This window comes from Lucilia sericata, unplaced genomic scaffold (genome assembly GCF_015586225.1).
Source record: "Lucilia sericata isolate MDLA Ls3-8-SP2 unplaced genomic scaffold, ASM1558622v1 Contig000005F_arrow, whole genome shotgun sequence".
Taxonomy (NCBI): Eukaryota; Metazoa; Arthropoda; class Insecta; order Diptera; family Calliphoridae; genus Lucilia; species Lucilia sericata.
In genome coordinates, this window is record NW_023994046.1 from 1,611,964 (window position 1) to 1,628,674 (window position 16,711).

General features: G+C 31.3%; 1 protein-coding gene across 1 annotated transcript in view; it reads left to right on the forward strand.

Moving 5' to 3' along the window:
* Positions 1-1,874: 1,874 nt before the first annotated feature.
* Positions 1,875-16,711, forward strand: part of LOC119600841 (ER membrane protein complex subunit 10-like) — a 29,982-nt gene continuing 15,145 nt past the window's right edge. The window contains exons 1-2 of the mRNA XM_037951419.1: positions 1,875-2,056; positions 2,115-2,285. Coding sequence (XP_037807347.1) covers positions 1,991-2,056; positions 2,115-2,285 — 237 coding nt within the window. The 5' untranslated portion in view covers positions 1,875-1,990. The remainder of the gene's footprint in view (positions 2,057-2,114; positions 2,286-16,711) is intronic.

Consider the following 16,711-nt stretch of genomic DNA (forward strand, 5'->3'; position numbering starts at 1 on the left):
AGTACTCTGTTCTTATTGTGAAATTTATCTGGCAACCATGCTTTCAAATTTACGAAATAACATAAGCAGTAGGGTTCTATAAATCGACTTTCGAATAATCGAACAATCGACTTTTTGTCGAAAAAAGTCGAAAAGTCGAAGTCGACTATTTTGTTCCAAAAAAGTCGATAACTCGACTATCGTCTATGAAAAAAGTCGAAAAGTCGACTTTGTAAATAAAAGTCGAAAAAAGTCGAAAAGTCGGAAAGTCGAAAAAAGTCGATAAGTCGAAAAAAGTCGAAGAAAGTCGAAAAGTCGAAAAGTCGGAAAAAGTCGAAAAGTCGGAAAAAGTCGAAAAGTCGAAAAAAGTCGAAAAGTCGGAAATAGTCGAAAATTTTAAAAAAGTGGAAAAGTGATCAAAAACTCTAAAATAGTCGGAAAAACTCGAAAAAAGTAAAAAAATAGTCGAAAAAAGTCGAAAAAAAGTCGAAATAAGTCGAAAATAGTCAAAAAGTCGTAAAAAATCGAAAAGTCGAAAAGTCGGAAAAAGTCGAAAAGTCGAAAAAAGTCGGAAAAAGTCGAAAAGTCGAAAAAAGTCGAAAAAAGTCGAAAAGTCGGAAAAAGTAGGAAAAAGTCGAAAAGTCGAAAAAAGTCGGAAAAAGTCGAAAAGTCGAAAGGTCGAAAAGTCGACCATTTATAAAATACTAAAAGTCGAAAAGTCTAAAAGTCGACTTTTAAATAAATGAAAAAGGTCGAAAAGTCGAAAAATCGACTTTTCATAAAATGGAAAAAGTCGAAAGGTCGAAAAGTCGACTTTTAACTAAATGCAAAAAGTCGAAAAGTCGAAAAGTCGACTTTTCGTTTCAACTATAGAACCCTAATAAGCAGCACTTCTTTCGAACGAAATTAAAACAAACAGCTGATTACATTTTATTGTTTTTCCCAAAATTATTATATCTCGAGCCGAAAAAATTACAAAATCATAAATTAAATTTACTGCACAAGCGGTCATAATATATTCTCATTCATTTTAAATAAAAAACACTGAATAGTTTATTATATTAAGATTTATTTTATTTTCAGCTTTCAAAAAACATATGGTTTTTGTTTACGTATTTGAAGTAATGATGCATACTTTATAGCAATAAAAGCGACAAACTTTCCAAAATAGTGAGATAGACTACATTTGTTGCACATCAAATTTTTCGCATGAAAAAACCATAATTTTTCGCAATTTTGAACAGAGTACCAGGCTTTAAAAGGTACTTTACATTATGTGATTTTGTATTAATTCAAAGTATTATGTATTTGAAAATGTATTGTAGTCTGAAAATCTAAAACATTTTGTTGTTTGAAATGTATTGAGCTTTTAAATCATTTTTAAATTCAGTTTTTTTTAACAAAATACACAATTATTTTAAAATTTTAATTTATAAATTAATTTCCTTTTATTTTCCACCATAACTTTCTTCATAATCCATGTGAAATTGAAAATAAACCAAAAAAATAGGGTTCTTAATACATGAATGAAAATTGTTCAATACATTTTGACAACAAAATTGATTTTGTATTAAAGACAATGAAACTCTGATATTAATACAAAGTAATGTGATGTAAAATCCCTTTAAGTTGGTACATGCGTACCAATTATTCATTATTTCTATAAGAATATTTGTTTACAAAATGCTTTTTATTTTTAGATTTAAAATACTAATGAAGTTTTTCTCTGTTTTAACGGATATTTTTAAATTTAAAAATGTAAATAATAGCAAACTCTCACATTAGTGCGTCAAGTGAAGAAAAAAATAATCGTGATTGATAACACCACCTTATGTGATTTCGCCTTGTTTGAGCTGCTTTGCCTACATTTTAGCCGTCTGCTATAAGATTTATAATAAGCCGACGTCGCCGTCCAAAATTTGTCGCTCCGTCGTCATCGTTAATTTTGCATCGGCATCTATATCTGGTTTCATTTTAAGAAAAAGAAATTAAAGTGTAAAAAATATATAAGATGAGAATTAAGTTTGAATTGTTATTTTTATCAATATTTCTATTGGGGCTATTTAATAAATCCTGTGTATGTTATAAAATATAAATTACATTACATTTAGATATATTTACTTTTGTTTTTAAAGGCATACTTGGAATTTGATGGATGGATAAATATTGAATTACAACATGCCTTAAATCCAAATGAACAGGACAACTTTATTTATCGCGGTAATGTATCAGTTCCAAGTTTAAACTCGGGATTGTTTAACATTGCTCAAAATGCGTTAACCAAGAATGATTTGGAAAATCTTCGGGTAAGATACCGCACATTATACTGTAATATGTACAATGTAGTGTAATGAATTCATGTACAGTGTCTCACATAATTATTCGAATTTAATGTGTGTATTATGAAAATAAACCAGGGACAGAAAATAATTATTTTTTTCTTTTGAAAGAAAAGTTTACGCAAAAAATCCATTTATGTTATTTACGGACTTTTTAACCATTATTATAAGAATTATATTATTTAGGTCTCCGTAACCAATTAACATGAGAAATATTTTTTTGGTTATGAATAACTGTTATTTAATCTGCCTACACACTACAAGAGAAGTCGTTAGATTTTTATTTCATACTGCCAAAACAAAATAAAATGAAAATTGGTATGATTATCAAAAAAATCAAATAGAAAATATATTTTGTTTTTACACTATCAGATTTGAAATAAAATGAAACTTCAATTTGAAAAAATTTAAAGAAAAAACGTAAATTTTCATTTTGTTTCTGTTTTTATTTGAAATTTGTTTCTGTTTTTATTTTTTTTCTTTGTTTAAATAAAAATAAAAAAAACAAATAAAATGAAAAAATCCAATCGTTTTGAAATATTTCAAAAAATTTTAAAAAATCATACGATTTTCAATTTTCCATCCGTATTTTCAGTAAGTTTTATTACATTTTGTATCTACATTGTAATATTTTTCATTTTATTTGAAAATTATACATAGTACATAGCAACCAATATTTTTTTGGTTATATATGTAGGTATAACCAAAATTTATTTAATTTACTTTTTGGTCCATATAAATATTAATGGAATTACAAAGCAAGTTAATTTAAGTTATATTTTATTTATAAAATGAATAGACATTAGCTGCAAAACTGGACGTTTTATTTACATTGCCCCAGATATTTGAAAAAAATATAACCAAAAAATATTTTAGTTTCGATAACTGTTATTCATTCGTAACCAAAAAATATGGAAAATTTTTTCAAAATCATTTAGTTCATATACAATTCTACAAAAATAACAATAAAACTAAATTATTTTACTTAAAATTTTTCTGTATAACATCTAAAATTAAAGTAAATTCATTTTTTTTTGTCGGACAAAATAAAGTGTAAATTTTAAATATCATTATTTAAATTTTTTGTATATCAAAATTTTTTATCTATTTCGGTTCTGATTTGAATATCTGGATCTACTTGAGCCATTTTGGTAATTTTTTTATCATTGTTTTTCGCAATCGCCTTCCCTTTCCCTTGCTTTCCCCACATGATTATTTTCAAAAGAAATCCGTTTTTGATCACTATTTCATCGAAATTTTTTGATCAATTGTGGTCCAAAATTAATCTATTGGATTTAGGGCGGTGCTCTGAGCAACTTATTCCAATTTTTCATTGTTCTTTCCTATAGTAATGTTATTTTTTAACTTTATCAAGTGCTTAAGCTAATTATCTTGCCGAGATATAAAGTTGCCCAATTCCAATTCGAAGGCACTGATCTTAAGATTTGACTGTAATATGCTCACATAGTGTTCGCTGGAGCTTTTTGAATAAATTTCCCTTAGGTTCCCTACACCTAACGTTAAAAATTGGACACATACGAAGAGTCAACTGACCCATATCTTCAATCTTTCACCAACATATTTAAAATCATGGAATTTTTTTTGATTTTAGTATTTAATTTTGTATTTTATAGCTCAAATTTGCGTAGTTGGTTAGATGAGTCCCAATTTGCACCGAAAATTTTAAAATGTCGACAATGAGTGTGAGTTTAGCCCTTCAATATACAAAATTTTAAAAACAATACCCCAGGTTTTAAACACTATGGTTGAGGGCTATCGGTATTGGTACATTATTCCACTTTAGGAGAGGGAATCTTAGTGAAAATGGAGTGAACAATAACAAATGAGCAATTCACGAGCGTATTTAATAAAAATTTTGAAATAAATGCCGTATAAAAGGATTTGGTAGACTTAATGCCTCAACAGATTCATGAATTCAAACTCACGACAAAGATAAAAAACATTTCTGTAAGAAAAATAAACACTGAAAAATTGGAATAACCTGCTCAGAGCATCGTCTTAAATCCAATAGATTAATTTTTGACCGCAATTGACCAAATATTCCGCTAAAATAGCGAACAAAAACGGATTTCTTTTGAAAATAATCGTATGGGGAAAAGCAAGGAGAAGGGAAGGCGATTGCGAACAATAATGGTAAATAAAATACAAAAATGTCTTAAGTAGATCCAGATATTCAAATCAGAATCAAAATAGATAAAAAATGTTGATATACAAGAAATTTAAATAATGATATATAAAATTTACACTTTATTTTGTCCGACAAAAAAGTGAATTTACTTTAATTTTGGATGTTATACAGAAAAATTTAAGGTGGAATAATTTTATTTTATTGTTATTATTGTAGCATTGTATATTAAGTAAATGATTTTGATAAATTTTTTCATATTCAAGAATCATTTAACAGATTTTTCGCTGAAAGAATATAGCATGAGCACTTTTGCACTTTATTTTGTCCGATAGTATACCTTTTCTATGTCCATCACTATTAATTCTTAAATGAGACCTTTTCGTAATTTTTCTTATAACCGTTAGGTCTTTGAAATAAACATTATTTTATAATATCGTCAGTATATTTTTGGTTTGACCCACCGAACATTTAAAAAAAAATTGAGTTAGGTGTGGTTTGTATATAATTTGGACATCCTCTCTCCGATTCCGAAACCCATTTTACGATATTTGATTGACCTCCGAGATATCGGGTGTTAACTTTGGTCTATATTCACATTTTTAATACTAAATAAATATTGTTTTGCTCCATACACCACTGTTTGGCGTATAGACCGCAATTTTCATACGAAAATTGAAAACAAATTAATTACTATTGTTTTGCTTCACTGCCATAATAAACAGGAAAGAGGTAATATTTAGGCTGTACCGAAGCTTATATACCCACCATCTAAGCATGTCTTGTAAATACTTATAAGGTGAATTTAAAGTCAATGTGAACATTGGAATAAGTTCTATGGCTTAGTTTAATTATGGACGATGTTCTTCAGAATTTCAAAGAGTGACTCTTTTTTTTAATAAAATCAGTTTGTTGAGTATTTCTATCATAATACTTAACATTTGGATTCATTGATAACAGAGATGGGAGTAGTGCACTAATTTTTAACTATCACTAATAATTAGTGGTAGTTCAAAATTATTCACTACTTTTGTTTAAGTTTAGTGATGAATTGAAAAATATAAGCCTCACTCAATAATAGTGATAGTGATATTTAAAATTTTTAACTAAAAATATTTTAAAAATAGTTAAAATATTTGTTTTTACAGCCTAGTGAAATAATTTTTTCTACACTAAATTATTAGTTCAAAAAATATTCCTGCACTATTTTTTTAAAAATAGTGCAGGAAAAGCAATTTATTATCTCTGATTGATAATAAATTGCTTTTGGAAGAGTGTTTATATGAGGATAGGATCAAATATATACTGATCCTATTAAAATGTTGGTTCTTGTAAAACTTATTTTTGCTAGATTTCATTGTTTACCGGTATTTTTAGAACAGTAATAGGTGTTAAAGTACTTTATAAAGGGGACCTTATATGTAGGGTAGGGTCAATTATAGACCGATCCTTATGAAATTTGGTAGGTAAATTTTTGTATTTATGGTGAATTTCACAGCTATACCGATATTTTCAAGCCAGAAAAATAATACAAATTGGTAGGGAGATTTTGGATAATATAAAACATATTAATGGCAAGTTTAATAAATTTGGCGATATTTTTTGAGTCAGTAGTGGTCGTTGAAGTCATTTTCTAAAGATGACATTATTAGGGAAAGAAAGAATTTTTCTAAAGGAGGGGTTTATCCCTTTCACGCACAAAACGAAACCTCTGGATTTTTTATGAATATGAGCTCACTCTACACACTTTATGTTGACGTACATATATTTTGATGGACAATGGAAAAAGTGTTTTCGTAGGATATCGCAGGATATTATCCCTTTTAGCATGTAGTGCAGTCAAATTCTAAAAAAGAACTTAGTTTTATCATTTACTGTAGCTGTGAACTCAAAATTACGATCTACTCCAAATTACGGATCTTGGGAGACCGTGTCCCATATACATGAAAGAATTATAAGCCAACCATCATAACATTTGGTTGAGAGATTTTAGTTACTATAAATATAAAACTTTTTTATTTCGATTTTCACCATTATAATGGCATTTTTAAGACTGTAGTTAAAGTAATTTTGGATGAGGGCTATATATTGGTTGTAGGCTCAATTATTAAAAAATAAAAAATATTTGTGGAAAATTTTAGCCCTCTAGCTGTTTTCGTTCGGATCTTATTTGATGAAGGGTATAAAAAATACTAATTTTGTATGGATATAGACCCTAAAAAGGGAAAACAAAAATAAAAAATTGATATAGACCATAAAACAGGAATTATTGTTGTAATTAAAATCTTAATAACTTTTTTCAATTTTACATAACGGTGTATAAATTTATAATTTTGTTCAAAACATATGTCGAAATCAACTGAGAAAATTTAATAAAAATCTATCACGTAAATTTTGAGAAAAGTTTATGTAAACCTTCTAAGTCGTTTTTCTCAATAACAAGTGTTTGGGTCAAACTAATAATATACTGACGATATGTAAATCTACATGGGAAAAATAAATAAATTCTGTGGCAAAAATGAAAAAGTACAAATGAAAAAGTACATTATGCATGTACATGTTTTCGCATTTTTGAAATCTCTGAACATTTTTCAAAAAAATTGGATCCGAACTTTTTAAAAGTGTTTAACTATAAACCGTTCTCCTGAAAAGTACAAAAAATCAACTTATGTACTTTTGTCTTTTTACCACAAAATTGTCAACTATCATAACAAATGATAAGTTTCACTATTAAACAATTAGTTTATTTGCTAAAATAAATCGCGTTAATAGAAACAAACTTTGCAATTTAAAAAGTTTTTTGCTTCTCCTGTATAATTTTAAAAATGTTAGATAGGGCCGTTTGCGTTTTAGGTGACGATATACATAGGGGCAATTTCGTGTCAAGTGACCCAACTCAAAAAATCTATTTGTATGAAATTTGTACCATGGTTATTACTATTGGATATTAGGTCAGCTCTATCTGGCGGACTTAGAGGGGGTCAAATGTACATTTTAGTCATACATTATTTTATTTAAATTAGTGTAACTTTTCACCTATCGATCCTAGCAAAAATTGTCCAAAGGATGAAAGCTTATACAATTTCCTTTAAAAGCTAGGTTCTCATTCTAAAACGATCTAGACATGTCTGTATGCCTGTCTCTTCAAAGCCCGATACTTTTAATTCCCAAACAATAACCTAAATTTTTTGAACTTTTTGTGTTAAATTTGACTTAATTTAATATTATTTTACAAGTTTGTCAGGATATTTCATATTGAAGTCACATTTTGACCTCATGAATTGGGTTGAGTTACAAAAAATTAAAATTTTGCTCAAAATTTTGACCAGAAATCGGTGGATTACCATTATCTATAAGTGGATCTAAAACTTTTTCTGCTGGAAATCTTAAAAACTAATTTTATATAAAATTTAATAATGAAAAGTAATTTCTTTCACTATCTGTTCATTATACCCTACACCACTATAGTGGGGAGGGTATTATACGTTTTTGCTGATGTTTGTAACGCACAAAAATATTGGTCCTACACCCACCTTAAAGTATACCGATCGACTCAGAATCACTTTCTGAGTCGATTAAGCCATGTCCGTCCGTCCGTCTTTTTATATGTATAAATAAATTTATAGATATACATATATAAAGGCCATAAGCGGTTACAAATTTCTACTTTACAATAATTCTTCCAACACAAAATACATAATTATATAAAAAAAAAAAATGAAAACTAAATTATTTAAAAAGATAATAAACTATATAAAATAACGATAGGACAATTAAATTGTAATGCATTGATTATAAATAAATTCTTACATAATTAATTAATTAATTAATTGAATTATAAGTGTGTAAATTGTTGAAAATATATACTATTGATGAAATATGGTTTATTATCAATGAGTAGAGGTGTGATAATGTTCATGATTTATAGTCGAAAGGTTCCAGGTTCAAATCCTGTTTAATGTATAGGATTTTTCATAGTTATATTTTAGTTTGAACTGCATTTAAATAGTTGCAAGTGATGATGGCATTTAGCTTTAAAATTTTTATTTACTACTTGCACAAGCTATTGTTTTTATGTATATTTATATTTTGTTTAATATTTATGTTTTTAGTAATATTTTGTTTAATTATAAAAATAAAATATATATTGTCAAATTAAGTGTTTGAAATTGGACCTTTTACCTTTAATATTTAAATGTTTTTGTAGATGGGCCTTTTGTTTTTTGTCAATAAAATAGCTAATTTTGGTCGAAGGAGTCTAATTTATTTTGTGGACATTTTTTTTGATGCAATACATTAGAATCTGCAATAAAACCGATTTTGGATTTTTGGTTAGTTAGGTCCATTTGCGTTTCAGGTGACGATATGTAAATGTTTTTATTATTATAATTATAAATGTTTCTTTAATTATTTATGTTTTTATTTATAGTCAGTTTTCAGTAAAACTCATAGTTTCAGCTAACGTTTAAAATATGTATAGTTTTATAGTTTGTTAATTAAAAAGATATATCGGAGTATAAGGAATCCTTGAAGCTATTAGAACAACATTTTGCTTAAAGTTTTGTAGTACGTTCACTATAACATATGTCAGTTTTTTACACATTCTGATGAACATTTTAGTAAAAAGCACGTTAATCAAACACATATATTTCAATTTTCAATACATTTTGAAAAAAAAACACGTTTTTACGATATAGGTTGTATGAGGGGTGGGAGTGCCCTTGCACCGATTATTTTGAAATTCAGGATTTTTGTTATTAGTGCTATCAAACACATATATTCCAAATTTCAATACATTTTGATAAAAAATGCAGTCACAAACATGTTTTTACGATATAGGTTGTATGGGGTGTGTCGTTGTACCGATATTTTTGAAATTCAGGATTTTTGTTAATAGTACTATCACATATATTCCAAATTTCAATACATTTTGATAAAAAAAATGAAGTCATAAACATGTTTTTACGATATAGATTGTATGGGTGGCGGGAGTGTCCTTGCACCGATTTTTTTGAAATTCAGGATTTTGTTAATAGTGCTATCAAACACATATATTCCAATTTTCAATATATTTTGATTTTTAACGATTTAGGTTGCATGGGAGGTGGTAGTGTCCCTGCTGCGATTTTTTTTAAATTAAAAATTTTTCTTAATTAGACCATCAGACACTACCCTACCAAATTTCATTCTCCTGCGATCACCCGTCTATTTTTGCCGATTTGTTGTATGGGGACAAAGCATTGTGGGATGTGGTGTTATTTATGTGGACTTTGAACAATCTATCTTCTAGAAAGGATTTTATTATTTTTAAAATATATGTTGAGAAGTTGAGCTTTTTTAATTTATGTACTAATCCATCATGCCAGATACTATCGAATGCTTTTTCTATATGTATCTATAAGAACGACACCAGTTGATAGTCTTTGACTTTTATTTTTATGCAAAAATCATATTTGCTAATCTTTTTATTTGTTGTTGATTAAATTGTTATCATCGATAAAAGTATTTATTCTAGACAGAATAATTTTTTAATATTTTATCCACCGAACTTAGTAAACTTATGGGTATAGCTAGTAGTTAATTTTGGATCCTTACCTCATTTATGCTAAGTCTATATCTCCTATGCTCTCTATATATGCATTGCAGGAGGGAGAATAGTGTTTGTCTTCCAGTTTGTCTTTATTTTATTCAGAAGTAGTTTAACTATCTTGATCTTAACTATTATATCAAAGTCCAAGTAGCAATGTTCGGAGAAAGAACTGTCTTTGGAGACATTCCATTCCTCAATTAAATTAATATGGCTGATGCTAACAGCCGTTATATCCAGTACCTCATTTCATTTTGTCACGAAAAAGGTAGGTACTGAACCTCTATTCACAACTACAAGATTATATTCTATTAGAAAATCAAATAAACACTCACCTCTGATATTGGTGTCTGAGCTGCCCCAGACACTTTGGAAATCATTACCATCAGCGCCCATTACAACAGGAATATGACAGAATAGATGCAGCGACACTGCGTTTGGCGTCGCTTTCATAAATGGGGAGGGAGATACTATCGAAACCCTAGTATATTATCTCCCGCATTCATTAAGCACACCAAAGATTCCCTATTCAGGACCACAGTAGCCTTTCTGACGGGTCCTATCAGAGACATTCCAATCATTGGTAGGTAGATGAGGATTCCCGCTACGTGGGAACGCAAAATTTCCGCCGGGTCATGTGGCTCAGTTAGGATGGTTGCAATACCGGGGCTACGTCCAACCTTGCGATAGCAACTTCCCCGGGGGACTCAATTACTATCTTGAGGAGAAGCGCAGAGCGCTCATTCGAGCATGCTAGCAGTTTAATATGGCCGTGGAACCACCCAGCGTCATCATTCTGGGGGGAGGGGTGGTTCCTGGATTCTCCTATAGGATCTTCCAGTACACGCACAGTACTGCTTTTTTGGCCTACTGCCAGGACAAATTGCCGTCCCACAGGGAGCAAACAGAGCATCAAGCCGCCAATGGGACAGATGCTTGATAGATTTCGGGATTGCACATCAGTGCCTGACTTTAGCCTTTACATCGCGTCAAGATGACTACCCTTCGCGAAGGACATTTGAATTAGATAAGTTATCAAAATTAGTATTGTTCATGTTAATATTGGTGCATCTAATTGACGCTCTGGTTAACTGGGATCATCGGCTTTGTCACAATGTCAAAAGTGTGGATGTACGGTCATGGCACCTAGAATAGTTTCAGGCAAGCTATTTGCTTCTTATGTTCTAGCACCTCACACGAGGCAAGCACATGCGTTAGAAATAATGCCGCCGGTGGTTAAATTTATAAATGTTTTAATTGTGTTTCTAACGGATATACTAATTATGCATTTATAATTTTTACCATCACTTGCCTATTATACGTCTTTAGGCTTTTAACTTTTCTTCTTCTTGCCATCCCAGCAAAAAATAATTGATGTCATACTTTACAAACGACATCTTAATCACATTTAAAAATGCGATTGCATACTTTTCGCTTTTATAAACCAAACATATACTTACAAATTAAAACACAGTTAAAAATGAGAAAAGAGATGTAGAAAAGTCACTACAAACAACATATTCGAAGTACTTCAAATTTTGATGAAAAACCAATGAAATTTACATAAGCGTTTCATTGAAAGAATGTGGTTTATTTTTGACATACAAATATCGGATTTTTACAGCTTCTAAAGATAAGATTAGATGTAGTTCAAAGTTGTCAAAAATGAACAACATCCCTCCAATGACACGCTAATGTAAAATTCATAGGTTTTTCACCTGAATTTGAAGCACTTCGGGTTACTAGTTGTGATGAAAATTCTACATCTTTTTCCACACTTTTTTTGCTGGGATGTTCATCAGGTGGAGCACGTGGACTTTTAAATATTCACTTATTATATTAATAAACAAATTAATATCAAAACAGATTACAAAAGAGAATAGAGAAACCAACTGTTTACACTAATTTCACACTAATTACAAAATTTTACGATTACGCACAAGATAACTGCACTCGATGAGATCAAGTAAGAGAATGATTTTTAAAAACTTAAAAAAAAATTAAATTTATTTTTATTTTTATTTATTTATTCTTTCAATTCATAGAAGCCTTCATGGCCAATTATAAATGTATTGTTAGATTAATAGCCATGTTCAGTAATAACATTAACAATTCAAATAATAATAAAAAATTTATAATGTAAATCCTATACACCAGATTGAAATAAATATGTACATTAGAGTGGGTCGGTCTCTATGGACAAAAAAAGTTGTGTCAGTCACCCCCTAGAATTAAAGATATGTTAATAACATTTCCAAAAATATAAAAAATATTTTTTTTGCCACGCCTAGAAATACCGCCCTTTTTGTTTTTTATATATTACGCCGCCATTTTAAGTCCGATCGTAACATGTCATATATCAATATTTATGGCTTGACTGTAGCTATATTTCACTCTTAGAAAATTTTTTCTAAAATTGTGGCTATACTGGAATAAAGTACATTGAATTATATGAACTATTAGCTTTTAAAATGCTCACTTTTATGCAAAAACACCTATTTTATAGATATTTAAAAATGTTCAAGTATTTATCAACCGTTCTCACAACAAACAATTAATTTGCCAGGAAAAACAGTCGAAAAAAATTTTTTAATGAACTATATAAAACAGAAATCCTTTTAATTTTTTCAGTTATAAACCATTTCAGATCCAACTTCCTTTCAAAATAAAAGAAAGTTAACTACATATATCCTACATCAATATAGTGGTTTAGCTATGTCCGTCCTACTGTCATTCCATGTAAACCTTGTTGTCAAACTACGAATCGCAATTTTCCAGATAATTCGAAGTTGTTTGAAGATGGATTAAATCGGAGCCTTTAATTGTGGCTTGCCGTTATTTCCCTCTTAAACACTACCATTATCATAAAATTCTGCATATCTAACTCCTATATGAACATAAATCCCTCCACTAAATTTTGTTGGGATCAGTCTATAATTGATCCTAGCTCCCATATATAGGCTCTTTCAGAAAATCAGTTTTTCATCAATAAATTGCTTAAAAAGTAGTGGACAAATTTCTATATAAATGCTTTATTAAAAAAGAAATCACATTTTAGATATACTCATAACTGGTTCATTCCCGACTAATATTTATACCCTACACCACTATAGTGGTGTACAAAAATATTGGTCCTACACTCACCGATCGATTCAGAATCATTTTTTGAGTCGATTAAGACATGTCTGTCCGTCCGTCTGTCCGGCTGGCTGGCTGTCCATCTAAACCTTGTGCGCAAGGTACAGGCTGCAATTTTCAAGATAATTTGATGAAACTTGGACCAAGCATGTTTTTGGGCACAGGGACGAAGCCCAAATTCGGTCCATTATTTCACCAAGCCCCCATACAACCGTACCTCCCGATTTGGGCTTTTTATGCCATAATTACGTCAAATATACTATTATCTCTCTAAAAATTAACACAAATAAGTTTTATATAAGTATAAATGACACTGCAGATTTTCGTAATGATCGGCCCTTATTTGACCCTAGCCCCCATACAAACCCCTCTTCAAAAAATGTCTTAGACGTCTAAAATTGACTTGTAACCATTTGTATCGCAATGAAACAAAACTAACTGTTATTTAAAAATATATCCTTTTCCCAAATTTAATAAGGATTGGCCCATATTTGACATATACTCCTATATAAAGCCTCATTTAGAAAATTTTGATTTTTATCAATAACTTGCTTAAATACTTTGGAATTAAGATAGGTTAGGTTAGGTTAGGTTAGGTTGATAGGAGGATGTATACTACATCAAATCCGAAGAAATACACCTAGGCCACTATCGGGCCTGTTGTGCGCTCCAATTCAAGAAAGACAAAAAAAAACAAAAATTGTTCACTGAATGTATTATTTTTCCATGTTCAGAAACTCAGTTTCCTGGACGTAATTCCTAAGAATCTTCCAATCGGTGTTGGTTAAGAATGTTATTTCCGGAATAACATCACTTCCAAGATACTTGGATCTAACTTCGACGAATGGCTGACAATGGCAAAGAAAGTGCTCCAGAGTTTCACTGTCCTCTCCACATGCTCTACATTCGTCTGAATCCGCACGTCCAATTTTGTATAGATGTGCTCGTAATCCTGTGTGTCCACTCAGAATACGTACCATCATACTAACCTCAGACTTGCTCATTTTGAGAAGATTTCTCGTCTTGCTCTCATCAGGGTCACCCCATAGAATCTTTGTGGTTCTACCCACCGTTTCATTATTCCAAGAGGCCTTATGGGATTCTCTCATCCATATTTTTAATTCAGCTTTTGTTGCGTCGAATGGTTTTGCGTTTGTCAGGTTAACTACATCGAGCTCCCTTCCCTTTAAAGCTATTACATTCGCCCTTTCGTTGCCGACTACTCCCGAGTGGCCTGGTACCCATATGATGTGAACCTTACCTCTGGGAGAGTATTCAGTTAAAGATTTCTTACAATCCAATACGGTCTTAGATTTAACTCTATCACCTGATATCGCACAAATTGCCTTCTAGCTGTCGGTAAATATATTAAACCCTGTGGCGCCATATTTATTCTAATCCAATTTACACATTCCGTTATTGCTCGTACTTCTGCCTGGAAGCTTGTGTTATGATTAGGTGGTATATTTCTGTTTCTGGGTCTTCAATATAGAACCCCAGGCCCACTTTGTCCCCTAATTTAGAGCCATCCGTGTAGCAACGGATTCCTACTGGTATTTGCTCTAATGTTCCGCTTGACCAAGACATTCTATCTGGGATTAGCGTTTCAAAGTTTCCGACATATTCAGTGTCTGGTATGCGATCAGGCACGTCCGATGAATGTGTATAACCTTCCAATGTGTCCAGTATACATTGATGACGTGTCCTATAACCGTTTTTGGCCAGTTCGCCTAAAGTAAAGAGCCGTTCGGCTGTAAGCGCCGCCTCATATCTTATATATGTTTCAATGGGTGGAATATCTAGCAACGTTTCCAGAGCCTTGGTACACATGGCACCACTTATACCCAAGCAGCATGTACGCTGAACTCCCTGTAGTAGTTTGATATTACACTTTTTGTCCAAAGCAGTCCACCAGATTATTGAAGCATAAGCTAGAATTGGTCTAATTACACTTTTATAAAGCCAATTTGTCATAGTAGGACTAAGACCCCATTTCATGCCTATGGTTCTCCTACATATCGCCCAGCACCGATGTGCCTTGTTGATCCTATCCTCTATGTGGTGTCTCCATTTTAATTTCCGGTCAAGTATTACACCTAAGTACTTAACTTTGTCTGTCACCGGTATCTTCTTGCCCAGGAAGCAAGGTTCAGTATATGTAGAAATTTTTGTCTTTCTTGTGAAAAGACAGATTTCCGTCTTCGCTGGGTTAACATTGAGGCCTCTCGGTTGAGCCCAGTTTAAGGCCGTATTCAGAGCCTCCTCAGCTCTTCTACACAAGTAATTTGGATCCTTTCCCTTTAAAAGTATTACGACATCGTCTGCATAGCAGACAGGTCTAAGTCCTTTCTCGGTTAGGGTCCTTAGGAGGCTATTAATCGTGGTAACCCAGAGTAAAGGTGACAAAATGCCACCCTGTGGTATACCGCGAAATACCTTTTTCCTGATAGTTATATCGTACATTGTTGCGGCATACCTCACCGCACCGAGGGTTTTGACTTCTGGTCACCCCAAAAAAAAAAAAAAAAATTTTGCTTGGGGGACCTTAGGGAAGCTGTCGGCAGGAGGCCAGAAATGCGAATTTGCCTCCACTCCCTGTTTGAAATCAATGGGGAGGGGCTTACGGCCAATGGAGACACCACCTCCTGCCCGAGTCCCGGTGTATTGTTTGAATATTTTGTGGGGAGGGGCTTACGGCCAATGGAGACACTACCTCCTGCCCGAGTCCCAGTGTTTAATTTGTTTTCATGTTAGTATTGTGGTTAATTTTGTTAGTTTTGTTTTGGTTTTTCTGTTTTTTTTTGTTAGTATGTTAGTTTATTAGTTTTGTTTTTAAGTTGTGATTTTCGTTTGTATTTTTGTTGCTCCTATTATATCCCAGCAAAAAAAGTGTGGAAGGAGATGTTGTATTTTCATCACAACTGTAACCCGAAGTGCTTCAAGTTCGGGTGAAAAGCCTATGAATTTTGCATTGGCATGTCATTGGAGGGATGTTGTTCATTTTTGACAACTTTGAACTACCTCTAATCTTATTTTAGAAGCAAAAAAAAAATCCGATATTTGGATGTCAAAAATAATCCAAAATTTTTCAATGACATGTTTATGTAGGGTTCATTGGTTTTTCACCAAAGTTTGATGTACTTCGAATATGTTATTTGTAGTGACTTTTCTACATCTCTTTTCTCACTTTTAACTGGGTTTTCATTTGTAAGGAAATATTTGGTTTATAAAAGCGAAAAATATGTAGTCGCATTTTTGGATGTGATTAAGATGTCGTTTGTAAAGTATGACATCAATTATTTTTTGCTGGGATATGTTGTTTATTGATAGGCTGGAAAGAAAAAAATAAAAGTATTAATAAAAACCCACAATAATCAGGAACGATACAATTTACTTTACCTGTCCCATGAGTACTCCTTTTATTTTTAAGCTGAAAAGAAATGAAAAATACAAATTAAAAATAAAAAAAAATTACCAAAATACTTACCTCCATGTGCTTGTCCGTCCAGCTGTTGTCAGAAT